This window comes from Apostichopus japonicus, chromosome 8, assembly GCF_037975245.1.
Source record: "Apostichopus japonicus isolate 1M-3 chromosome 8, ASM3797524v1, whole genome shotgun sequence".
In the NCBI taxonomy this organism is placed as follows: Eukaryota; Metazoa; Echinodermata; class Holothuroidea; order Aspidochirotida; family Stichopodidae; genus Apostichopus; species Apostichopus japonicus.
Genome location: NC_092568.1, coordinates 38,448,631 through 38,471,712, shown reverse-complemented (window position 1 = coordinate 38,471,712; position 23,082 = coordinate 38,448,631). Strand labels below are relative to the sequence as shown.

At 41.3% G+C, this 23,082-nt stretch overlaps 2 protein-coding genes and 16 non-coding genes across 21 annotated transcripts in view; 17 read left to right on the top strand and 1 right to left on the bottom strand.

Moving 5' to 3' along the window:
• LOC139971932 (cholesterol 24-hydroxylase-like) overlaps window positions 1-2,601 on the bottom strand; it is a 90,641-nt gene extending 88,040 nt beyond the window's left edge. Inside the window, exons 1-4 of one of the 3 annotated variants that reach the window (XM_071978785.1) lie at window positions 2,442-2,601; window positions 1,100-1,261; window positions 799-876; window positions 103-184 (exon numbers count right to left, since the gene is read on the bottom strand). In XM_071978785.1, coding sequence (XP_071834886.1) covers window positions 103-184; window positions 799-876; window positions 1,100-1,254 — 315 coding nt within the window. In that variant the 5' untranslated portion in view covers window positions 1,255-1,261; window positions 2,442-2,601. Of the gene's footprint in view, window positions 1-102; window positions 185-798; window positions 877-1,099; window positions 1,262-1,910; window positions 2,220-2,441 lie in introns of those variants that run through there. The other 2 variants (XM_071978784.1, XM_071978783.1) reach the window with 2 other exon arrangements.
• LOC139971945 (uncharacterized) lies at window positions 220-9,603 on the top strand. 2 transcript variants are annotated; one of them, XM_071978803.1, is made up of 2 exons: window positions 220-553; window positions 8,960-9,603. In XM_071978803.1, the coding sequence occupies exons 1-2, from the start codon at window positions 538-540 to the stop codon at window positions 9,559-9,561; spliced, it is 618 nt and encodes a 205-aa protein (XP_071834904.1). In that variant the 5' UTR covers window positions 220-537; the 3' UTR covers window positions 9,562-9,603. The 2 variants fall into 2 exon arrangements, with proteins under 2 accessions (XP_071834904.1, XP_071834903.1); XM_071978802.1 differs by lacking the exon at window positions 220-553 and adding an exon at window positions 7,079-7,449.
• Window positions 9,604-10,268: 665 nt separating this feature from the next.
• On the top strand, window positions 10,269-10,387 carry LOC139972649 (5S ribosomal RNA). The gene has a single exon (XR_011795056.1). It is a non-coding gene; the product is annotated as a 5S ribosomal RNA (ribosomal RNA).
• Window positions 10,388-11,104: 717 nt separating this feature from the next.
• Window positions 11,105-11,223, top strand: LOC139972648 (5S ribosomal RNA). Its single transcript, XR_011795055.1, has one exon. It is a non-coding gene; the product is annotated as a 5S ribosomal RNA (ribosomal RNA).
• Window positions 11,224-11,940: 717 nt separating this feature from the next.
• Window positions 11,941-12,059, top strand: LOC139972647 (5S ribosomal RNA). The gene has a single exon (XR_011795054.1). It is a non-coding gene; the product is annotated as a 5S ribosomal RNA (ribosomal RNA).
• Window positions 12,060-12,775: 716 nt separating this feature from the next.
• On the top strand, window positions 12,776-12,894 carry LOC139972645 (5S ribosomal RNA). Its single transcript, XR_011795051.1, has one exon. It is a non-coding gene; the product is annotated as a 5S ribosomal RNA (ribosomal RNA).
• Window positions 12,895-13,611: 717 nt separating this feature from the next.
• On the top strand, window positions 13,612-13,730 carry LOC139972644 (5S ribosomal RNA). The gene has a single exon (XR_011795050.1). It is a non-coding gene; the product is annotated as a 5S ribosomal RNA (ribosomal RNA).
• A 716-nt stretch (window positions 13,731-14,446) lies between these two features.
• LOC139972643 (5S ribosomal RNA) lies at window positions 14,447-14,565 on the top strand. The gene has a single exon (XR_011795049.1). It is a non-coding gene; the product is annotated as a 5S ribosomal RNA (ribosomal RNA).
• A 717-nt stretch (window positions 14,566-15,282) lies between these two features.
• On the top strand, window positions 15,283-15,401 carry LOC139972642 (5S ribosomal RNA). Its single transcript, XR_011795048.1, has one exon. It is a non-coding gene; the product is annotated as a 5S ribosomal RNA (ribosomal RNA).
• A 717-nt stretch (window positions 15,402-16,118) lies between these two features.
• Window positions 16,119-16,237, top strand: LOC139972641 (5S ribosomal RNA). Its single transcript, XR_011795047.1, has one exon. It is a non-coding gene; the product is annotated as a 5S ribosomal RNA (ribosomal RNA).
• A 717-nt stretch (window positions 16,238-16,954) lies between these two features.
• Window positions 16,955-17,073, top strand: LOC139972640 (5S ribosomal RNA). Its single transcript, XR_011795045.1, has one exon. It is a non-coding gene; the product is annotated as a 5S ribosomal RNA (ribosomal RNA).
• A 718-nt stretch (window positions 17,074-17,791) lies between these two features.
• LOC139972639 (5S ribosomal RNA) lies at window positions 17,792-17,910 on the top strand. The gene has a single exon (XR_011795044.1). It is a non-coding gene; the product is annotated as a 5S ribosomal RNA (ribosomal RNA).
• Window positions 17,911-18,629: 719 nt separating this feature from the next.
• Window positions 18,630-18,748, top strand: LOC139972638 (5S ribosomal RNA). The gene has a single exon (XR_011795043.1). It is a non-coding gene; the product is annotated as a 5S ribosomal RNA (ribosomal RNA).
• Window positions 18,749-19,460: 712 nt separating this feature from the next.
• On the top strand, window positions 19,461-19,579 carry LOC139972637 (5S ribosomal RNA). The gene has a single exon (XR_011795042.1). It is a non-coding gene; the product is annotated as a 5S ribosomal RNA (ribosomal RNA).
• A 719-nt stretch (window positions 19,580-20,298) lies between these two features.
• Window positions 20,299-20,417, top strand: LOC139972636 (5S ribosomal RNA). Its single transcript, XR_011795041.1, has one exon. It is a non-coding gene; the product is annotated as a 5S ribosomal RNA (ribosomal RNA).
• A 717-nt stretch (window positions 20,418-21,134) lies between these two features.
• LOC139972634 (5S ribosomal RNA) lies at window positions 21,135-21,253 on the top strand. Its single transcript, XR_011795038.1, has one exon. It is a non-coding gene; the product is annotated as a 5S ribosomal RNA (ribosomal RNA).
• Window positions 21,254-21,970: 717 nt separating this feature from the next.
• LOC139972633 (5S ribosomal RNA) lies at window positions 21,971-22,089 on the top strand. The gene has a single exon (XR_011795037.1). It is a non-coding gene; the product is annotated as a 5S ribosomal RNA (ribosomal RNA).
• A 719-nt stretch (window positions 22,090-22,808) lies between these two features.
• LOC139972632 (5S ribosomal RNA) lies at window positions 22,809-22,927 on the top strand. The gene has a single exon (XR_011795036.1). It is a non-coding gene; the product is annotated as a 5S ribosomal RNA (ribosomal RNA).
• Window positions 22,928-23,082: the final 155 nt, after the last annotated feature.

Here is a 23,082-nt window from a genome sequence, read left to right as displayed (position 1 = left end):
CGTACAATAAAACTTTGTAGAATATGTAAACATTATTTGAGATCATTTTATAACACTTGCAGCTGATTGCATGTTATCTTAAGTAGCAACTTGAACTCTCACTTTTACAGATTCCTTTGTTGCAAACAATATCATCGACCTGGAGATAACATGGACTACCATCACTGGCCCAGTTTCACGAATCCTGCAGTAAGAAACAGTGAAACTCTACATCAGCAGATTAAAACTTTTCAATATTTACCACATTTTTTTTTAAATTTTGCATTCTATTGCAAAGCTACAAAGTTCCCTCATATTTTCCATCTAGCCTTAACAAGTGTATTACACATAATTATTACCTATATTGGAATGGTACAGTTCATGTGATAAGTAATGGATATTCAGATGTATGCACGTGAGTGCTGGCAATACAAGAAAAAGAAGATGGCCTCATGAAGTACATGCACATCAATTGAAAACCTCTCTCCACCAACTCTTCTATCCTGGACAATCAACACCCTAGCAGTAGTCTCTTCAGGACAGAACAGTTATCAACCAATGTGTTGCCTACATGGTAAGATCAAGTTTTCCTTCATGGATATAATATCTGCAAAACGTATATATACTGCTTTTTGTTGAAGGTCACATTCCTGATGCTATTCACTCTTTTACATGTGCCATTATTGGTGAAGATTCTTCTACACAAATTACCCACAGTTTCATCAATGTTTTATCAAAATACATGAAAAAAATTGATTTCCATGCTGTTATGAGTCTATGACATTGCAAAAGTTAGATGTTTAGAAATTGTTCACTTACCAAATCAGTGTTCGTTCATGAATTGTTTCTTCTCCGGTTCTAACTTTATCCATCTGGTTGGCATGCCCAAAAATGTAGCTGTATATAGGAAATGGTCAAATAACAGTATCTACTTTTTTTTACATTTAGTTGGTATATATTGTACACTGCAGAAATAAATGATTTTAAATGGTCCAAAATTCCACTGTGATGACTGAAATATGAAACACAAGACTGTCTGAGAAGTATTTTCCAAGCAACTCATTTGATTTAATAGTCACCAAGGAATTTTGTTATCTAGAGCAAAGTAAATATTTTTTACCTTGACCAATGTGGTTTCATTTTCGGGCTAGGTATGTGTGCAAATTTCCGTATTCTATACTGGAGATGTATTATCAGAGCAATGATAATCAGTATAGGAAGGGAGAGGAGAGACAGCACTGCCCCAGCTGACCAGAAAAATATAGTACCAGCCATTGCGTTTCTGAAAAACAAAATAATTTATGTTATGGAACATTGCAGTTTATACATATAATTTGTTTAAAAGCTAACAGATGATCACTCTTAAAATGTCCCGGTCAAAGTGGTTATGGGGTAATGGCTTCAAAAGCTATGTATACACATGAAACATGACTTCAGTGGTACTTTTAAAAAGAGATTACGGAAGGTTCAATCAAACTCATTTATAATACTAAACATATCGCCATTGAACTTCATGTAAATCTACTTTTGGCCTACATAGCTATATCGCAAGTGAGATTTGGAGATTCCACTGTTAGATCATAAATTGGTGAGTCCAATAGAATAATATTTAACTTGGATTTCACAGGGATGTAGGCTGGACTTATATGTTTACTATACTAAAGAGAAATGTAAAGCCTATGAATGCCTCTGAGGCTATGATTGAGGCTTAAATTTGACTAAATTTGATGGTTTATCCTAGGTCCAAGCCTACCTATTAAGAACCATACCGCATTATATGCTGACAAGTTGGACAGTGATTAAAAAAATTTGTGCAAGATCAAGAAAGGCAGAGCCCTCTTTCTGGTCTGGAGGCACAGTCGTGATCGGAGATGGAACTTGACTGGGATACATGTGTACATGCACAGAGATTATTTCATTAAAATGTTTACTTCCACTGAGGCTCCATCCTGGTGTAGACGGGTGTGCAAATCGAACGTATGTTGATAATCTAAGATTGACAACTTGGGTAGGGATTATTGAACATATAAATGTTCAAGTCCACTCAGCCTCCAAAGGCTGTAATCCATTCGATATGGTGTTGAGGGGTGCATCTGTATAGTGCCAGTGGTGATAGCTTTGTGCATAGTTTTTTTTTTAGGTCTGAGACTGCAACTACTGAGGCGAACTGTGCTTTCAAATCGACAAGTTGTCTACTCTACAGTTGTGCCCATGACTAATGCTAAGCTGGACTCTTGTCATTCTGGCAACTATTAGTATTAGACTATTACTTGATATTACATGTTAGACGCTTGGCCTAAGTTCAGCCAAGGTCTACTCTAGTCTAACGTTAGCCGCGCCTAAGTAAGAGTAATCTAGCCCTAGGCTAGTGTTCCTCCAGTAGGCTACTTCGTTTCTCTACACGATAACAAACAACAACGTTCATCGTTGTGTTAACTGGAATATTAACATGATATACGTACCTTCGAATGCTTTTAGAAGCATTAATATGAGAGATGCACGATCCAATCAGGGGTTCAACTTACTGTCGTACCGTGAGCCCAGTTGCATAAGTCTCATATTATGCAATATTGTGTTTTTAGTTACTTAACGCTGGCTATCACACTGATCTACACTGCTGTCGTCTGTATGCCAAATGCTTCAAAGGCAGGAACAAGGAAGGCCATTAGTGCCATTCAAGGCACATTTGTTGTTGGAAGTTCAGAATAAGTTGTCCGTGATTGCACGGTACGTCATAACGGCAAAAGCAGGTTTTAATAATTAGTTTGTCTATTTATCCCAGGGCCGTCTTAAGAGATCACCGGGCCCTGTGCCTGGCAATGGAGCGGGGCCCCTCAATCAAGTGAGTTCGAAAAAAATTGCGTGAAAAAATGACATCCTTGACAAGCGCTCAAGCATAGACATGCCTGCATTTACCACCCCTCCCTATGTCGCGCAAAAAGCATAAAACTTTAGCTGAATAACATACGTGATATATCTAAAAGCTGAAATACATTATAGAAGAGTAATCTTCCAGTTGCCCTCCATCCCTTCCCTAACAATACTGGACTCACCATTTGAAACACCCTTGTGTTGAGTCTTTCAACTGAAAGGGAGTGTAGGCGGTTTTACACTATCTAACGCAACGTAGTCGCCAAGAACATGAAGTATTTTTAAGGGAGGGCGCGAGGAACATGAACTTATAACATGCTCTTCATGGTGAAAATTAATTGCCCCTATTAGGTGAATTGAGTGTACTGTTAATAATAGGAGAGACTAGCGTAGGTTCTTATGACCAACTAGACCGGTTTCTGCTCTCAAACTTTATAGGAGGAGCTTCATCAGTGGTAGCCTTTGAATACTTTATATTCGGCCTGGGCGTCTCGTTTTCAAAATGCATCTATTTTCTGTGCACGAGTTGTTATGGACTCATAGAACAGCTATAAGAACATCTAAAAGAGCTTCGTGTGAACCTTGAAAGTCAGCTGATTCTTCGTTAGTACGAAACCTTGAGTTGATAAGTAAATCTTTGAAATTTTGGGCCCTTTGTAGGCTAGAATCGGTTCTTTTGGAAACAGTTTGGATAATTCCGCGTGTTGCGAGATTAAGTGCCAATGTTTCAAAAGTGCTTTTTTCAAATGCGTGGTTTTGATATGGGTGTTTAGGTGAGCTTGAACACAAGTGGTGGTTCCTTTGTTTAGGTTTGGTAGTGAGGTATTGCCCACGGTTTTCAAATTTTATGCCTTTTGTGGCCGAGGCAATATCCTCTTTCTTATTGTTACGGAGTAACAGTTTCTCTTTGTAAGCCTTCGGGGCATTGTATATTCCAGGGTTGCCAACTCAGATTCCAATATTTAATGTCAAACTCTCAAGTGTTTCACCAACTCTCGTCACAAGTTGTCAAGTATCGAATTCAATCAGGCATAATGGCCTATTCAATAAGTTTTCCTCCCACATTAAGACATGGGGTTACTACGATTGCGGGGCCCCTGACATCGCGGGGCCCTGGGCCAGGGCACAGTGGGCCCATGCGTTAAGACAGCCCTGATTTATCCTTGTTTATTTGGAATGTTTGCCGAGTTGCCAAGGTTCTCTGTATTTAGAATTCATCAAATAAAACTTATATATGTAGAAATATTATTCTTCAATGTGCAAAAGGGAGTCAAATATTTCATGGAAAAACAGAAACATTTTCAGCTGAATTACCGTGATGACATTATTCACTCTGCCATTGCCAGAGGCATTTACAAATACTGCTACATTTCAACATCTCATACCTTCGCCATACAAAGTCTAGGAGGGTGTAGTTTTGGCCTGTTGATGCAGAAAAGTTCTAGTGTAGAGAATTTTATTAAGCAATTAACTGCAGCCACCACAATATCACTTTCATACCATATTGAAACCGAATAAGGCTCTGAGTCCGCATATTAATTGCTACGAGAAATACATTGTGTTGCTATGATTGATTGGATATCAGACTTGATCAAGTCTAAATCCAAGTCTGACATTAGCGTGCTACAATGCGTCAATGCTGTTTTTTATATTATTATTATTATTATTATTATTATTACTACTACTACAACGTCTATTATACAGGCGGAGGCAGGCAAATATGGAATCTAAAATATCATAATAGGCTTCTTATTTCTTAGTTAGCTCTTTGCGCAATAATTTTGAATGTCACACAAGGTGCATCTAACTCCCGTGTTTTACACTCTTATAAGAATGCCTCATAGTCGAAATCACTTTCATTTTATTTGTTGAAATTACTTTATCATACCTCATCAGCAAAAAATTACATCTGTCAAACAGTTGAATTAATTTGATTTTATATGATCTTTGAGGCTATAATAATTGAAGTATATGCGGGGTCCATGTATGAAGCAAGCCCGTACATTATATTTTCGATGGAGTATTGCATGCGCTAGAGAAATGAACCATTCTATTGACCAAGGTCATGGGAGAGTGGGTCTATTTTGTAATGTCAAGGGTGCTTGGGAGAAAAATGATGTTTTATTATGTAACCATATAAATTTGTTATGTGAAAGCGTGAAAGACCCAGGAACTTAAAGTGGACCTTTGAAATGTTCAGGGTGCATAATTATACGTAGTACACAGATTATTGTGCAATTCACTTTTCCAAATTAACTGAATAAACTGCAATATTTTATGTATCAACAACGGAACACTCCGTGAATCTGAGAGCGCCATTTTAATCAATGTGCTTCATTTTACTAGCATTATTTTCTTCAAATTTCAGACCCTGTTAAAGCAATGTATTAAATAATACTGATCCTGATTTTGAATGAGTGCATATCCGCTCCTGTAATTTGGTTTCAGAGAAAAAAGGCAAGATTAACTCGAGTTGAGCCTCATAAAGTTAATTACAATGCCGAACAGGGTCATAAAGCTTATCCCAAGTGCAAAAATGCGTTTCTTTTGAAAGCGTGAAAATGAATGATTTGAAAGAAACAATTAATCAGCATTTTCACATAAAAAACATCCTGTTCTAGGAAAGAAATCACAAGAGGCTAGTATAATCGGTTTTATAACTTTTCGGTGATACAGGTTCAGGGGCGTATCCAGGATTTTCCAATAGGGGGGGCGCCAGGCATGAATGATCGCCGTCCTGGGGGATGGGTCTAAGGGGAGGGGTGTACAATTTTTGCTTTCAAAGAAGGGCTGAAATGCAAAATGGTGTCATATGCATGGGCGGCGATCCGTACTTCCGAGTGGGGGGGGGGGATATGACCTTGTTGACTATCTAAGCGTAGCGCCACCATGGGTTGGCGCGAAGCGTACAAGAAAATTTTGGGATTAACAAACCCTCTAGATGGCCGGAAACGGCACTTCCCGAGGTTTCCAAGCGGCATATACCCAACTTTAAAATAGGGATGTCATGTCCGAAATATCTCATAATCAGGATCCAAAATACTTTTTTTTTAAATTTCGGGTGTTATTTTGGGAAAATTGCCCCTGTCAATCTTGTTTCAGGCGCAACGTTAGAATGTTCGAGAGCTCTTTTATATTATTCGATGAAGAAAATGGCCTCATGCAGGCTATTATAGGCCTATACACATGCAATACACAATTACACATAGTTACATTCCTAGGTACCGATTGCTAGGGCATCCAGGTGAAACGTGTATTAAGCATTACCCTGGTTACATGAGATTCTCAGCTGTTCGAGGGAACATGTACGTGTGTAGGCCTACTATAGGGCCTATATGAATACTATGAGGGTGCATATATGTACTATATAAATACCGTGGGCGCAATAATACATTTTGTTGTTATAGGGCCAATGAAGCCTACAGTCAACTATTTTTGCTTTATAAAGACGCTTTATTTGAAAAGATCGCACTGCGCTTATGGTAGGCGAGAAATGAAGCTAAAAAAGAGCCGTACATTCACGAAGATGCATGAATGTAGGCATGAAAATATTCTTATCCCTGGCATTTGGTGGGGGGGGGGGATATGGTGCATTACATCCCCTCCACCCATTTTCATGGGGGGATATATCCCCCCTCCACCCAGGATCGCCGCCCATGGCCATATGTGATCCATTTTTCGACCTTAATAATAAGCAACATTTCCAGTAAATATGGACACAAATTGCACAATTTAGTATGGCTGGCATGTCATTTAGTGTTTATAGTGATAATACAAACACAATTACCATCTATGTTTCTAAAACTATTATGCCGCCGAACTTCGCCAGAACCTTTTTTTGGTAAACAAAAAATAAAGCATACGGGAGGGGGGGGGGAGAGGGTTGAGCGATCACCGACATCTCACATAAAGGTCGTCATCAATTTTTTTTTTTTTTTTTTTTTTTTTGCTAAACTTTTTTTTTTTTTGGTGACGGCCAATAGGGGGGGCGCGCGCCTGTTGCGCCCCCCCTGGATACGCCCCTGCAGGTTTTTCATCAACTTGAAAATTAGAAAAGGTGAAAAAAACTTGCATATTACACTGTATTGAAGTCATTGTGAACCCACCCTTATATTTTATCAGTATTCTATTGAGCTTGCGCGTTATTCGACTTTATTTCACTTCGTATAAATGACTGTCTTGTTGAAAGCCACAGAACTGACATTAATTTTTTGACATTCAAAGTCTGTTGCTTCGTTGTGTGTTAATAACGGATGTAGTATTTCAACTGAACGTTTGTCACTCAAAACCGAAAAAACCGAAACAGCTTAACTTGGAGAACATAACATTAGAATTCTTGAAAGCTTTCGAAAGTTTCATTTAATACGCTTGTTGAAGGAAGTCGAAAAAGCTTGACTTATCATTGCATTATTGAAAACATTTGAGTTTCCACAATGAATTCATGTGCATGCTAATCACTGCAACAACCATTTCAAGGGGTTAATTTTGATATTTTAATGTTCAACTTGGATATTTTAATAACATCCTTGGAATCGAAGATGAGCATTATTATCCATGCTGCTTGGTTTGTGTGCCTGTTGAAACAACGCTCAGCTGCTGGTAAGCTTTTATATCATTACAGTTAAAACAAATTCTTATAATGGGAACAAATTGTTTCCAAAAGTTGAAATGATTTCAGTTATGTTGGTTAGCATTTCAATACTATCCCAATTTTTGATAATTTGTGGTGCTTGAACGTAGCACACACAACACATTTTAATATGACTTAGATACAAATGAACTTTTGATATGTGGGGCCATTAAAACTCACTGCTGTCATTACAGGTTATTTCTATCGTACATTTCGATTAATGACACTTTATAAAAAACCGAGGTTCAACGGTTAAAGTGACTGGACCATCAAGTATAATATACTTACAATTTGGTCAATACCTCAGATGCAACACAAAACAAGACATTTATGGCCTCAAAATGAAATGTTTGTAAAATATAACAAATGATATAGAATGTCATTCAACGCTCTCTCGTTAATAAAAGGTGAAAAGAACTTGGTTTTGTTGAGTTATTAGAAGTTTTCAAATAATGGATTAACGTCATCAAATAGCTTTCCAGACATATCTTAAAAAAAAACCTTTAAGCGAGATATGGTTGAATTGAATCATGGGACTGCTTTTAAAAATCCATTCCCAACTTTATTTCTTTTATTGCAATATCATGCATAGTGTAGGTCGATCAATGCTGATAAATGGGTTTACGTTTTTTTTAATTGCTTCCTGGTCGTAGTCTGTTTAGAGTGATATTCTGGTGGCAGACGGACGTAAAACATTTATTCAAGAGACAAATTTTTCACATTGTTAGTTCAATACCTCATTTTAATATCCTGTCCCTAACTCGAGATGTGGTTGATTGAATAATGTGACTGCTAATACAAATCCATAAATGCAGGAGCGGCGATTTGTTTCAAATATTAGGGGGAAATTTGCTTTGGTGCAGGCGCATAGCAACTTTCATCCCAAAATTGTTAGCGCGCTTCGTTATATATGTGTATACATATATGTATATATATATATATATATATATATATATGTGTGTGTATATATATATCTATATATATATACACATATACATATATGTATATATATATATATATATATATATATATATATATATATATATATATATATATATATATATATTGTATGTCCAGAGGTTCGAAACCGATAAGGAAGGTCGTAATTCCACTGTAGGCGTTTGTCACCTGTATTTATACATTTACACATGGGTGAAGAGTGTTCACTGTGGGGTTATTATTCCCACAAAATGATATATGTTTGCGATGGAAGACTGGATGACTGCGTTGACATGATGTAAATCCACTTATATGTCGGCGCAGATATTTGTCGGTGGTACTCAAATACTTGACATACTTTGTACCGGTTTTTTGGGGGGTTAATAAAAATTAACTTCATATCTCCACGCAGGCTTTCATGTCAATATGATAGATCTGAGTAGTAAATAAAAAATATTTTTATATTTTCTTGCAAAAGCGTAATTTACTTTACCTTATTAAGTCACAAACCTCAAATCTATATCGCATTTGTTATTTCAGACGAACTGCCGACCACATTATCTTGCGAATTGTACAACAAGCTGACTGGTGAGGGTCAATGGACGTGGCATGTGTCCAGTGACAATGACTGCCAGCAAGACAATTTCAAAATAGGAGGTATACTTTTAACATTGGATACTTCTAAAAGCTCGCGGAATCGAAAGTTTGACGTGGCTACTAAGACTGAGCGATATTCGTCAACCAGCTGCGTCCTGTTCATTAACAGACGAGCCACTGGAGCGAAACACAGCTTTAAGTATCTGCAAGATCCACCAGGCAACTACAATACATTCACCTACAAATATAATCGTAATTCGATTATGTTGGAGGCAGAACCCAGCTCTGGCGCCTACACCAGTTCCGAGACTTACACAGCCTCACCGCTAGTTGAAAGTAAGCAATTGGCGGTTACAAGTAAGACTCAAGTGGTGTATTACAGCACGACAACCTCCAATAGACAAACAGACAACAACAGCAATCCGTCATCTTCCTTTGGCACCTCAACTAGAGAAACATCAAGGGAAACAACCAGGCAGAGACAATCTGAGTCTTCGTTGCATGATTTAGATATAGAAGATGACGTCATAGACCGAAATGTGTGATAATCCCTACCAAGGAGGTCAAGCTGGCATCTACATGATGTAACTTATCTTTCGGCAACACATATTAGGATAACGTGATAGAACGTTTTTTATTCTTGTTTTTCTTTTTTTGTATATAGACTGTCGAAACGAACTAGAAGTTAACAAAGTAAGCAAAATCCCGAGTTTTAAAGTGCGTTATATTTTATGGTGGCATATGTACCTTATCATTAGGGCTATATCATTCCGCATGCATGCACGCACGCACGAGTGTTCTCCCTCAGGAAAAGTGCCGAAAAGAAACGGGAGAACATCTTTCTTGATATGTTCTCAAACAAAATCTCTCGTTTTTTGTGGCTTGGATGTCGGAGTACACAAAAGGAAGTAAATGTGATGCACAAATTAGGTCGATTGAGGCAATTTTAGACCACTTTAGGCTTCCCATGAGCAGCGTACGAACACTATGTTAAGAGGTTTGTTCACAAGTCGGACGAACGTGGCTAGCTTCAGACTCTCAGTGTGAGTGTGCGTGCGTGCGTCAGTCATTGGGGCAATCATATCCGGGCGTATATGCTACCATATAGCTTCTCAAGTCATATAAAAACATGCACATTATTTAGTTTAATGGGATAAGTAACCATATAGGTGGTCTAGAGTTGAACATCCAACTTTGCAAAATAAGTCTCGGGGCGGGCGGGTATAAAAAGCTTAAATTTCACCATTCTAATGTCTACGACCATATCACGTTGAATATACCGGTTCTCGTCCGATCACCGAAGTCAAGCAGCGTCGAGCCTAGTCAGTACTTGGATGGGTGACCGCCTGGGAATACTAGGTGCCGTAGACTTTTTCATTTTTCCTCACCCACAACTCCGCACCCTTTCTTTCTTTATTTCTTTTTCACTATTCTTTTATCCTGTCATTGTTATGAAAAGTCCCTCCCCCCCCCCCTCACCACCACCGTTGAAGACATTGACTTGCCATATACCACTATTGTTGTGACCTGATCATTGCAATCACAAGTTTTTCTCCAGCCCCCTTTAATTCGAGACAAGTGTATCATTAGGGCTATATCATTCCGCATGCATGCATGCACGCACGCACGAGTGTTCTCCCTCAGGAAAAGTGCCGAAAAGAAACGGGAGAACATCTTTCTTGATATGTTCTCAAACAAAATCTCTCGTTTTTTGTGGCTTGGATGTCGGAGTACACAAAAGGAAGTAAATGTGATGCACAAATTAGGTCGATTGAGGCAATTTTAGACCACTTTAGGCTTCCCATGAGCAGCGTACGAACACTATGTTAAGAGGTTTGTTCACAAGTCGGACGAACGTGGCTAGCTTCAGACTCTCAGTGTGAGTGTGCGTGCGTGCGTCAGTCATTGGGGCAATCATATCCGGGCGTATATGCTACCATATAGCTTCTCAAGTCATATAAAAACATGCACATTATTTAGTTTAATGGGATAAGTAACCATATAGGTGGTCTAGAGTTGAACATCCAACTTTGCAAAATAAGTCTCGGGGCGGGCGGGTATAAAAAGCTTAAATTTCACCATTCTAATGTCTACGACCATATCACGTTGAATATACCGGTTCTCGTCCGATCACCGAAGTCAAGCAGCGTCGAGCCTAGTCAGTACTTGGATGGGTGACCGCCTGGGAATACTAGGTGCCGTAGACTTTTTCATTTTTCCTCACCCACAACTCCGCACCCTTTCTTTCTTTATTTCTTTTTCACTATTCTTTTATCCTGTCATTGTTATGAAAAGTCCCTCCCCCCCCCCCTCACCACCACCGTTGAAGACATTGACTTGCCATATACCACTATTGTTGTGACCTGATCATTGCAATCACAAGTTTTTCTCCAGCCCCCTTTAATTCGAGACAAGTGTATCATTAGGGCTATATCATTCCGCATGCATGCATGCACGCACGCACGAGTGTTCTCCCTCAGGAAAAGTGCCGAAAAGAAACGGGAGAACATCTTTCTTGATATGTTCTCAAACAAAATCTCTCGTTTTTTGTGGCTTGGATGTCGGAGTACACAAAAGGAAGTAAATGTGATGCACAAATTAGGTCGATTGAGGCAATTTTAGACCACTTTAGGCTTCCCATGAGCAGCGTACGAACACTATGTTAAGAGGTTTGTTCACAAGTCGGACGAACGTGGCTAGCTTCAGACTCTCAGTGTGAGTGTGCGTGCGTGCGTCAGTCATTGGGGCAATCATATCCGGGCGTATATGCTACCATATAGCTTCTCAAGTCATATAAAAACATGCACATTATTTAGTTTAATGGGATAAGTAACCATATAGGTGGTCTAGAGTTGAACATCCAACTTTGCAAAATAAGTCTCGGGGCGGGCGGGTATAAAAAGCTTAAATTTCACCATTCTAATGTCTACGACCATATCACGTTGAATATACCGGTTCTCGTCCGATCACCGAAGTCAAGCAGCGTCGAGCCTAGTCAGTACTTGGATGGGTGACCGCCTGGGAATACTAGGTGCCGTAGACTTTTTCATTTTTCCTCACCCACAACTCCGCACCCTTTCTTTCTTTATTTCTTTTTCACTATTCTTTTATCCTGTCATTGTTATGAAAAGTCCCTCCCCCCCCCCTCACCACCACCGTTGAAGACATTGACTTGCCATATACCACTATTGTTGTGACCTGATCATTGCAATCACAAGTTTTTCTCCAGCCCCCTTTAATTCGAGACAAGTGTATCATTAGGGCTATATCATTCCGCATGCATGCATGCACGCACGCACGAGTGTTCTCCCTCAGGAAAAGTGCCGAAAAGAAACGGGAGAACATCTTTCTTGATATGTTCTCAAACAAAATCTCTCGTTTTTTGTGGCTTGGATGTCGGAGTACACAAAAGGAAGTAAATGTGATGCACAAATTAGGTCGATTGAGGCAATTTTAGACCACTTTAGGCTTCCCATGAGCAGCGTACGAACACTATGTTAAGAGGTTTGTTCACAAGTCGGACGAACGTGGCTAGCTTCAGACTCTCAGTGTGAGTGTGCGTGCGTGCGTCAGTCATTGGGGCAATCATATCCGGGCGTATATGCTACCATATAGCTTCTCAAGTCATATAAAAACATGCACATTATTTAGTTTAATGGGATAAGTAACCATATAGGTGGTCTAGAGTTGAACATCCAACTTTGCAAAATAAGTCTCGGGGCGGGCGGGTATAAAAAGCTTAAATTTCACCATTCTAATGTCTACGACCATATCACGTTGAATATACCGGTTCTCGTCCGATCACCGAAGTCAAGCAGCGTCGAGCCTAGTCAGTACTTGGATGGGTGACCGCCTGGGAATACTAGGTGCCGTAGACTTTTTCATTTTTCCTCACCCACAACTCCGCACCCTTTCTTTCTTTATTTCTTTTTCACTATTCTTTTATCCTGTCATTGTTATGAAAAGTCCCTCCCCCCCCCCCTCACCACCACCGTTGAAGACATTGACTTGCCATATACCACTATTGTTGTGACCTGATCATTGCAATCACAAGTTTTTCTCCAGCCCCCTTTAATTCGAGACAAGTGTATCATTAGGGCTATATCATTCCGCATGCATGCATGCACGCACGCACGAGTGTTCTCCCTCAGGAAAAGTGCCGAAAAGAAACGGGAGAACATCTTTCTTGATATGTTCTCAAACAAAATCTCTCGTTTTTTGTGGCTTGGATGTCGGAGTACACAAAAGGAAGTAAATGTGATGCACAAATTAGGTCGATTGAGGCAATTTTAGACCACTTTAGGCTTCCCATGAGCAGCGTACGAACACTATGTTAAGAGGTTTGTTCACAAGTCGGACGAACGTGGCTAGCTTCAGACTCTCAGTGTGAGTGTGCGTGCGTGCGTCAGTCATTGGGGCAATCATATCCGGGCGTATATGCTACCATATAGCTTCTCAAGTCATATAAAAACATGCACATTATTTAGTTTAATGGGATAAGTAACCATATAGGTGGTCTAGAGTTGAACATCCAACTTTGCAAAATAAGTCTCGGGGCGGGCGGGTATAAAAAGCTTAAATTTCACCATTCTAATGTCTACGACCATATCACGTTGAATATACCGGTTCTCGTCCGATCACCGAAGTCAAGCAGCGTCGAGCCTAGTCAGTACTTGGATGGGTGACCGCCTGGGAATACTAGGTGCCGTAGACTTTTTCATTTTTCCTCACCCACAACTCCGCACCCTTTCTTTCTTTATTTCTTTTTCACTATTCTTTTATCCTGTCATTGTTATGAAAAGTCCCTCCCCCCCCCCTCACCACCACCGTTGAAGACATTGACTTGCCATATACCACTATTGTTGTGACCTGATCATTGCAATCACAAGTTTTTCTCCAGCCCCCTTTAATTCGAGACAAGTGTATCATTAGGGCTATATCATTCCGCATGCATGCATGCACGCACGCACGAGTGTTCTCCCTCAGGAAAAGTGCCGAAAAGAAACGGGAGAACATCTTTCTTGATATGTTCTCAAACAAAATCTCTCGTTTTTTGTGGCTTGGATGTCGGAGTACACAAAAGGAAGTAAATGTGATGCACAAATTAGGTCGATTGAGGCAATTTTAGACCACTTTAGGCTTCCCATGAGCAGCGTACGAACACTATGTTAAGAGGTTTGTTCACAAGTCGGACGAACGTGGCTAGCTTCAGACTCTCAGTGTGAGTGTGCGTGCGTGCGTCAGTCATTGGGGCAATCATATCCGGGCGTATATGCTACCATATAGCTTCTCAAGTCATATAAAAACATGCACATTATTTAGTTTAATGGGATAAGTAACCATATAGGTGGTCTAGAGTTGAACATCCAACTTTGCAAAATAAGTCTCGGGGCGGGCGGGTATAAAAAGCTTAAATTTCACCATTCTAATGTCTACGACCATATCACGTTGAATATACCGGTTCTCGTCCGATCACCGAAGTCAAGCAGCGTCGAGCCTAGTCAGTACTTGGATGGGTGACCGCCTGGGAATACTAGGTGCCGTAGACTTTTTCATTTTTCCTCACCCACAACTCCGCACCCTTTCTTTCTTTATTTCTTTTTCACTATTCTTTTATCCTGTCATTGTTATGAAAAGTCCCTCCCCCCCCCCCTCACCACCACCGTTGAAGACATTGACTTGCCATATACCACTATTGTTGTGACCTGATCATTGCAATCACAAGTTTTTCTCCAGCCCCCTTTAATTCGAGACAAGTGTATCATTAGGGCTATATCATTCCGCATGCATGCATGCACGCACGCACGAGTGTTCTCCCTCAGGAAAAGTGCCGAAAAGAAACGGGAGAACATCTTTCTTGATATGTTCTCAAACAAAATCTCTCGTTTTTTGTGGCTTGGATGTCGGAGTACACAAAAGGAAGTAAATGTGATGCACAAATTAGGTCGATTGAGGCAATTTTAGACCACTTTAGGCTTCCCATGAGCAGCGTACGAACACTATGTTAAGAGGTTTGTTCACAAGTCGGACGAACGTGGCTAGCTTCAGACTCTCAGTGTGAGTGTGCGTGCGTGCGTCAGTCATTGGGGCAATCATATCCGGGCGTATATGCTACCATATAGCTTCTCAAGTCATATAAAAACATGCACATTATTTAGTTTAATGGGATAAGTAACCATATAGGTGGTCTAGAGTTGAACATCCAACTTTGCAAAATAAGTCTCGGGGCGGGCGGGTATAAAAAGCTTAAATTTCACCATTCTAATGTCTACGACCATATCACGTTGAATATACCGGTTCTCGTCCGATCACCGAAGTCAAGCAGCGTCGAGCCTAGTCAGTACTTGGATGGGTGACCGCCTGGGAATACTAGGTGCCGTAGACTTTTTCATTTTTCCTCACCCACAACTCCGCACCCTTTCTTTCTTTATTTCTTTTTCACTATTCTTTTATCCTGTCATTGTTATGAAAAGTCCCTCCCCCCCCCCCTCACCACCACCGTTGAAGACATTGACTTGCCATATACCACTATTGTTGTGACCTGATCATTGCAATCACAAGTTTTTCTCCAGCCCCCTTTAATTCGAGACAAGTGTATCATTAGGGCTATATCATTCCGCATGCATGCATGCACGCACGCACGAGTGTTCTCCCTCAGGAAAAGTGCCGAAAAGAAACGGGAGAACATCTTTCTTGATATGTTCTCAAACAAAATCTCTCGTTTTTTGTGGCTTGGATGTCGGAGTACACAAAAGGAAGTAAATGTGATGCACAAATTAGGTCGATTGAGGCAATTTTAGACCACTTTAGGCTTCCCATGAGCAGCGTACGAACACTATGTTAAGAGGTTTGTTCACAAGTCGGACGAACGTGGCTAGCTTCAGACTCTCAGTGTGAGTGTGCGTGCGTGCGTCAGTCATTGGGGCAATCATATCCGGGCGTATATGCTACCATATAGCTTCTCAAGTCATATAAAAACATGCACATTATTTAGTTTAATGGGATAAGTAACCATATAGGTGGTCTAGAGTTGAACATCCAACTTTGCAAAATAAGTCTCGGGGCGGGCGGGTATAAAAAGCTTAAATTTCACCATTCTAATGTCTACGACCATATCACGTTGAATATACCGGTTCTCGTCCGATCACCGAAGTCAAGCAGCGTCGAGCCTAGTCAGTACTTGGATGGGTGACCGCCTGGGAATACTAGGTGCCGTAGACTTTTTCATTTTTCCTCACCCACAACTCCGCACCCTTTCTTTCTTTATTTCTTTTTCACTATTCTTTTATCCTGTCATTGTTATGAAAAGTCCCTCCCCCCCCCCCTCACCACCACCGTTGAAGACATTGACTTGCCATATACCACTATTGTTGTGACCTGATCATTGCAATCACAAGTTTTTCTCCAGCCCCCTTTAATTCGAGACAAGTGTATCATTAGGGCTATATCATTCCGCATGCATGCATGCACGCACGCACGAGTGTTCTCCCTCAGGAAAAGTGCCGAAAAGAAACGGGAGAACATCTTTCTTGATATGTTCTCAAACAAAATCTCTCGTTTTTTGTGGCTTGGATGTCGGAGTACACAAAAGGAAGTAAATGTGATGCACAAATTAGGTCGATTGAGGCAATTTTAGACCACTTTAGGCTTCCCATGAGCAGCGTACGAACACTATGTTAAGAGGTTTGTTCACAAGTCGGACGAACGTGGCTAGCTTCAGACTCTCAGTGTGAGTGTGCGTGCGTGCGTCAGTCATTGGGGCAATCATATCCGGGCGTATATGCTACCATATAGCTTCTCAAGTCATATAAAAACATGCACATTATTTAGTTTAATGGGATAAGTAACCATATAGGTGGTCTAGAGTTGAACATCCAACTTTGCAAAATAAGTCTCGGGGCGGGCGGGTATAAAAAGCTTAAATTTCACCATTCTAATGTCTACGACCATATCACGTTGAATATACCGGTTCTCGTCCGATCACCGAAGTCAAGCAGCGTCGAGCCTAGTCAGTACTTGGATGGGTGACCGCCTGGGAATACTAGGTGCCGTAGACTTTTTCATTTTTCCTCACCCACAACTCCGCACCCTTTCTTTCTTTATTTCTTTTTCACTATTCTTTTATCCTGTCATTGTTATGAAAAGTCCCTCCCCCCCCCCCCTCACCACCACCGTTGAAGACATTGACTTGCCATATACCACTATTGTTGTGACCTGATCATTGCAATCACAAGTTTTTCTCCAGCCCCCTTTAATTCGAGACAAGTGTATCATTAGGGCTATATCATTCCGCATGCATGCATGCACGCACGCACGAGTGTTCTCCCTCAGGAAAAGTGCCGAAAAGAAACGGGAGAACATCTTTCTTGATATGTTCTCAAACAAAATCTCTCGTTTTTTGTGGCTTGGATGTCGGAGTACACAAAAGGAAGTAAATGTGATGCACAAATTAGGTCGATTGAGGCAATTTTAGACCACTTTAGGCTTCCCATGAGCAGCGTACGAACACTATGTTAAGAGGTTTGTTCACAAGTCGGACGAACGTGGCTAGCTTCAGACTCTCAGTGTGAGTGTGCGTGCGTGCGTCAGTCATTGGGGCAATCATATCCGGGCGTATATGCTACCATATAGCTTCTCAAGTCATATAAAAACATGCACATTATTTAGTTTAATGGGATAAGTAACCATATAGGTGGTCTAGAGTTGAACATCCAACTTTGCAAAATAAGTCTCGGGGCGGGCGGGTATAAAAAGCTTAAATTTCACCATTCTAATGTCTACGACCATATCACGTTGAATATACCGGTTCTCGTCCGATCACCGAAGTCAAGCAGCGTCGAGCCTAGTCAGTACTTGGATGGGTGACCGCCTGGGAATACTAGGTGCCGTAGACTTTTTCATTTTTCCTCACCCACAACTCCGCACCCTTTCTTTCTTTATTTCTTTTTCACTATTCTTTTATCCTGTCATTGTTATGAAAAGTCCCTCCCCCCCCCCCCCTCACCACCACCGTTGAAGACATTGACTTGCCATATACCACTATTGTTGTGACCTGATCATTGCAATCACAAGTTTTTCTCCAGCCCCCTTTAATTCGAGACAAGTGTATCATTAGGGCTATATCATTCCGCATGCATGCATGCACGCACGCACGAGTGTTCTCCCTCAGGAAAAGTGCCGAAAAGAAACGGGAGAACATCTTTCTTGATATGTTCTCAAACAAAATCTCTCGTTTTTTGTGGCTTGGATGTCGGAGTACACAAAAGGAAGTAAATGTGATGCACAAATTAGGTCGATTGAGGCAATTTTAGACCACTTTAGGCTTCCCATGAGCAGCGTACGAACACTATGTTAAGAGGTTTGTTCACAAGTCGGACGAACGTGGCTAGCTTCAGACTCTCAGTGTGAGTGTGCGTGCGTGCGTCAGTCATTGGGGCAATCATATCCGGGCGTATATGCTACCATATAGCTTCTCAAGTCATATAAAAACATGCACATTATTTAGTTTAATGGGATAAGTAACCATATAGGTGGTCTAGAGTTGAACATCCAACTTTGCAAAATAAGTCTCGGGGCGGGCGGGTATAAAAAGCTTAAATTTCACCATTCTAATGTCTACGACCATATCACGTTGAATATACCGGTTCTCGTCCGATCACCGAAGTCAAGCAGCGTCGAGCCTAGTCAGTACTTGGATGGGTGACCGCCTGGGAATACTAGGTGCCGTAGACTTTTTCATTTTTCCTCACCCACAACTCCGCACCCTTTCTTTCTTTATTTCTTTTTCACTATTCTTTTATCCTGTCATTGTTATGAAAAGTCCCTCCCCCCCCCCTCACCACCACCGTTGAAGACATTGACTTGCCATATACCACTATTGTTGTGACCTGATCATTGCAATCACAAGTTTTTCTCCAGCCCCCTTTAATTCGAGACAAGTGTATCATTAGGGCTATATCATTCCGCATGCATGCACGCACGCACGAGTGTTCTCCCTCAGGAAAAGTGCCGAAAAGAAACGGGAGAACATCTTTCTTGATATGTTCTCAAACAAAATCTCTCGTTTTTTGTGGCTTGGATGTCGGAGTACACAAAAGGAAGTAAATGTGATGCACAAATTAGGTCGATTGAGGCAATTTTAGACCACTTTAGGCTTCCCATGAGCAGCGTACGAACACTATGTTAAGAGGTTTGTTCACAAGTCGGACGAACGTGGCTAGCTTCAGACTCTCAGTGTGAGTGTGCGTGCGTGCGTCAGTCATTGGGGCAATCATATCCGGGCGTATATGCTACCATATAGCTTCTCAAGTCATATAAAAACATGCACATTATTTAGTTTAATGGGATAAGTAACCATATAGGTGGTCTAGAGTTGAACATCCAACTTTGCAAAATAAGTCTCGGGGCGGGCGGGTATAAAAAGCTTAAATTTCACCATTCTAATGTCTACGACCATATCACGTTGAATATACCGGTTCTCGTCCGATCACCGAAGTCAAGCAGCGTCGAGCCTAGTCAGTACTTGGATGGGTGACCGCCTGGGAATACTAGGTGCCGTAGACTTTTTCATTTTTCCTCACCCACAACTCCGCACCCTTTCTTTCTTTATTTCTTTTTCACTATTCTTTTATCCTGTCATTGTTATGAAAAGTCCCTCCCCCCCCCCCCCTCACCACCACCGTTGAAGACATTGACTTGCCATATACCACTATTGTTGTGACCTGATCATTGCAATCACAAGTTTTTCTCCAGCCCCCTTTAATTCGAGACAAGTGTATCATTAGGGCTATATCATTCCGCATGCATGCATGCACGCACGCACGAGTGTTCTCCCTCAGGAAAAGTGCCGAAAAGAAACGGGAGAACATCTTTCTTGATATGTTCTCAAACAAAATCTCTCGTTTTTTGTGGCTTGGATGTCGGAGTACACAAAAGGAAGTAAATGTGATGCACAAATTAGGTCGATTGAGGCAATTTTAGACCACTTTAGGCTTCCCATGAGCAGCGTACGAACACTATGTTAAGAGGTTTGTTCACAAGTCGGACGAACGTGGCTAGCTTCAGACTCTCAGTGTGAGTGTGCGTGCGTGCGTCAGTCATTGGGGCAATCATATCCGGGCGTATATGCTACCATATAGCTTCTCAAGTCATATAAAAACATGCACATTATTTAGTTTAATGGGATAAGTAACCATATAGGTGGTCTAGAGTTGAACATCCAACTTTGCAAAATAAGTCTCGGGGCGGGCGGGTATAAAAAGCTTAAATTTCACCATTCTAATGTCTACGACCATATCACGTTGAATATACCGGTTCTCGTCCGATCACCGAAGTCAAGCAGCGTCGAGCCTAGTCAGTACTTGGATGGGTGACCGCCTGGGAATACTAGGTGCCGTAGACTTTTTCATTTTTCCTCACCCACAACTCCGCACCCTTTCTTTCTTTATTTCTTTTTCACTATTCTTTTATCCTGTCATTGTTATGAAAAGTCCCTCCCCCCCCCCCTCACCACCACCGTTGAAGACATTGACTTGCCATATACCACTATTGTTGTGACCTGATCATTGCAATCACAAGTTTTTCTCCAGCCCCCTTTAATTCGAGACAAGTGTATCATTAGGGCTATATCATTCCGCATGCATGCATGCACGCACGCACGAGTGTTCTCCCTCAGGAAAAGTGCCGAAAAGAAACGGGAGAACATCTTTCTTGATATGTTCTCAAACAAAATCTCTCGTTTTTTGTGGCTTGGATGTCGGAGTACACAAAAGGAAGTAAATGTGATGCACAAATTAGGTCGATTGAGGCAATTTTAGACCACTTTAGGCTTCCCATGAGCAGCGTACGAACACTATGTTAAGAGGTTTGTTCACAAGTCGGACGAACGTGGCTAGCTTCAGACTCTCAGTGTGAGTGTGCGTGCGTGCGTCAGTCATTGGGGCAATCATATCCGGGCGTATATGCTACCATATAGCTTCTCAAGTCATATAAAAACATGCACATTATTTAGTTTAATGGGATAAGTAACCATATAGGTGGTCTAGAGTTGAACATCCAACTTTGCAAAATAAGTCTCGGGGCGGGCGGGTATAAAAAGCTTAAATTTCACCATTCTAATGTCTACGACCATATCACGTTGAATATACCGGTTCTCGTCCGATCACCGAAGTCAAGCAGCGTCGAGCCTAGTCAGTACTTGGATGGGTGACCGCCTGGGAATACTAGGTGCCGTAGACTTTTTCATTTTTCCTCACCCACAACTCCGCACCCTTTCTTTCTTTATTTCTTTTTCACTATTCTTTTATCCTGTCATTGTTATGAAAAGTCCCTCCCCCCCCCCCTCACCACCACCGTTGAAGACATTGACTTGCCATATACCACTATTGTTGTGACCTGATCATTGCAATCACAAGTTTTTCTCCAGCCCCCTTTAATTCGAGACAAGTGTATCATTAGGGCTATATCATTCCGCATGCATGCATGCACGCACGCACGAGTGTTCTCCCTCAGGAAAAGTGCCGAAAAGAAACGGGAGAACATCTTTCTTGATATGTTCTCAAACAAAATCTCTCGTTTTTTGTGGCTTGGATGTCGGAGTACACAAAAGGAAGTAAATGTGATGCACAAATTAGGTCGATTGAGGCAATTTTAGACCACTTTAGGCTTCCCATGAGCAGCGTACGAACACTATGTTAAGAGGTTTGTTCACAAGTCGGACGAACGTGGCTAGCTTCAGACTCTCAGTGTGAGTGTGCGTGCGTGCGTCAGTCATTGGGGCAATCATATCCGGGCGTATATGCTACCATATAGCTTCTCAAGTCATATAAAAACATGCACATTATTTAGTTTAATGGGATAAGTAACCATATAGGTGGTCTAGAGTTGAACATCCAACTTTGCAAAATAAGTCTCGGGGCGGGCGGGTATAAAAAGCTTAAATTTCACCATTCTAATGTCTACGACCATATCACGTTGAATATACCGGTTCTCGTCCGATCACCGAAGTCAAGCAGCGTCGAGCCTAGTCAGTACTTGGATGGGTGACCGCCTGGGAATACTAGGTGCCGTAGACTTTTTCATTTTTCCTCACCCACAACTCCGCACCCTTTCTTTCTTTATTTCTTTTTCACTATTCTTTTATCCTGTCATTGTTATGAAAAGTCCCTCCCCCCCCCCCCTCACCACCACCGTTGAAGACATTGACTTGCCATATACCACTATTGTTGTGACCTGATCATTGCAATCACAAGTTTTTCTCCAGCCCCCCTTTAATTCGAGACAAGTGTATCATTAGGGCTATATCATTCCGCATGCATGCATGCACGCACGCACGAGTGTTCTCCCTCAGGAAAAGTGCCGAAAAGAAACGGGAGAACATCTTTCTTGATATGTTCTCAAACAAAATCTCTCGTTTTTTGTGGCTTGGATGTCGGAGTACACAAAAGGAAGTAAATGTGATGCACAAATTAGGTCGATTGAGGCAATTTTAGACCACTTTAGGCTTCCCATGAGCAGCGTACGAACACTATGTTAAGAGGTTTGTTCACAAGTCGGACGAACGTGGCTAGCTTCAGACTCTCAGTGTGAGTGTGCGTGCGTGCGTCAGTCATTGGGGCAATCATATCCGGGCGTATATGCTACCATATAGCTTCTCAAGTCATATAAAAACATGCACATTATTTAGTTTAATGGGATAAGTAACCATATAGGTGGTCTAGAGTTGAACATCCAACTTTGCAAAATAAGTCTCGGGGCGGGCGGGTATAAAAAGCTTAAATTTCACCATTCTAATGTCTACGACCATATCACGTTGAATATACCGGTTCTCGTCCGATCACCGAAGTCAAGCAGCGTCGAGCCTAGTCAGTACTTGGATGGGTGACCGCCTGGGAATACTAGGTGCCGTAGACTTTTTCATTTTTCCTCACCCACAACTCCGCACCCTTTCTTTCTTTATTTCTTTTTCACTATTCTTTTATCCTGTCATTGTTATGAAAAGTCCCTCCCCCCCCCCCTCACCACCACCGTTGAAGACATTGACTTGCCATATACCACTATTGTTGTGA

What these genes read in the sequence shown, in the direction of transcription:
- LOC139971945 (XM_071978802.1), top strand. Translation starts at nt 7,347, where the DNA reads ATGTTCAACTTGGATATTTTAATAACATCCTTGGAATCGAAGATGAGC. An exon ending in GAAACAACGCTCAGCTGCTG is followed by an intron (nt 7,450 to 8,959) that starts GTAAGCTTTTAT and finishes TTGTTATTTCAG; the next exon opens with ACGAACTGCCGACCACATTA.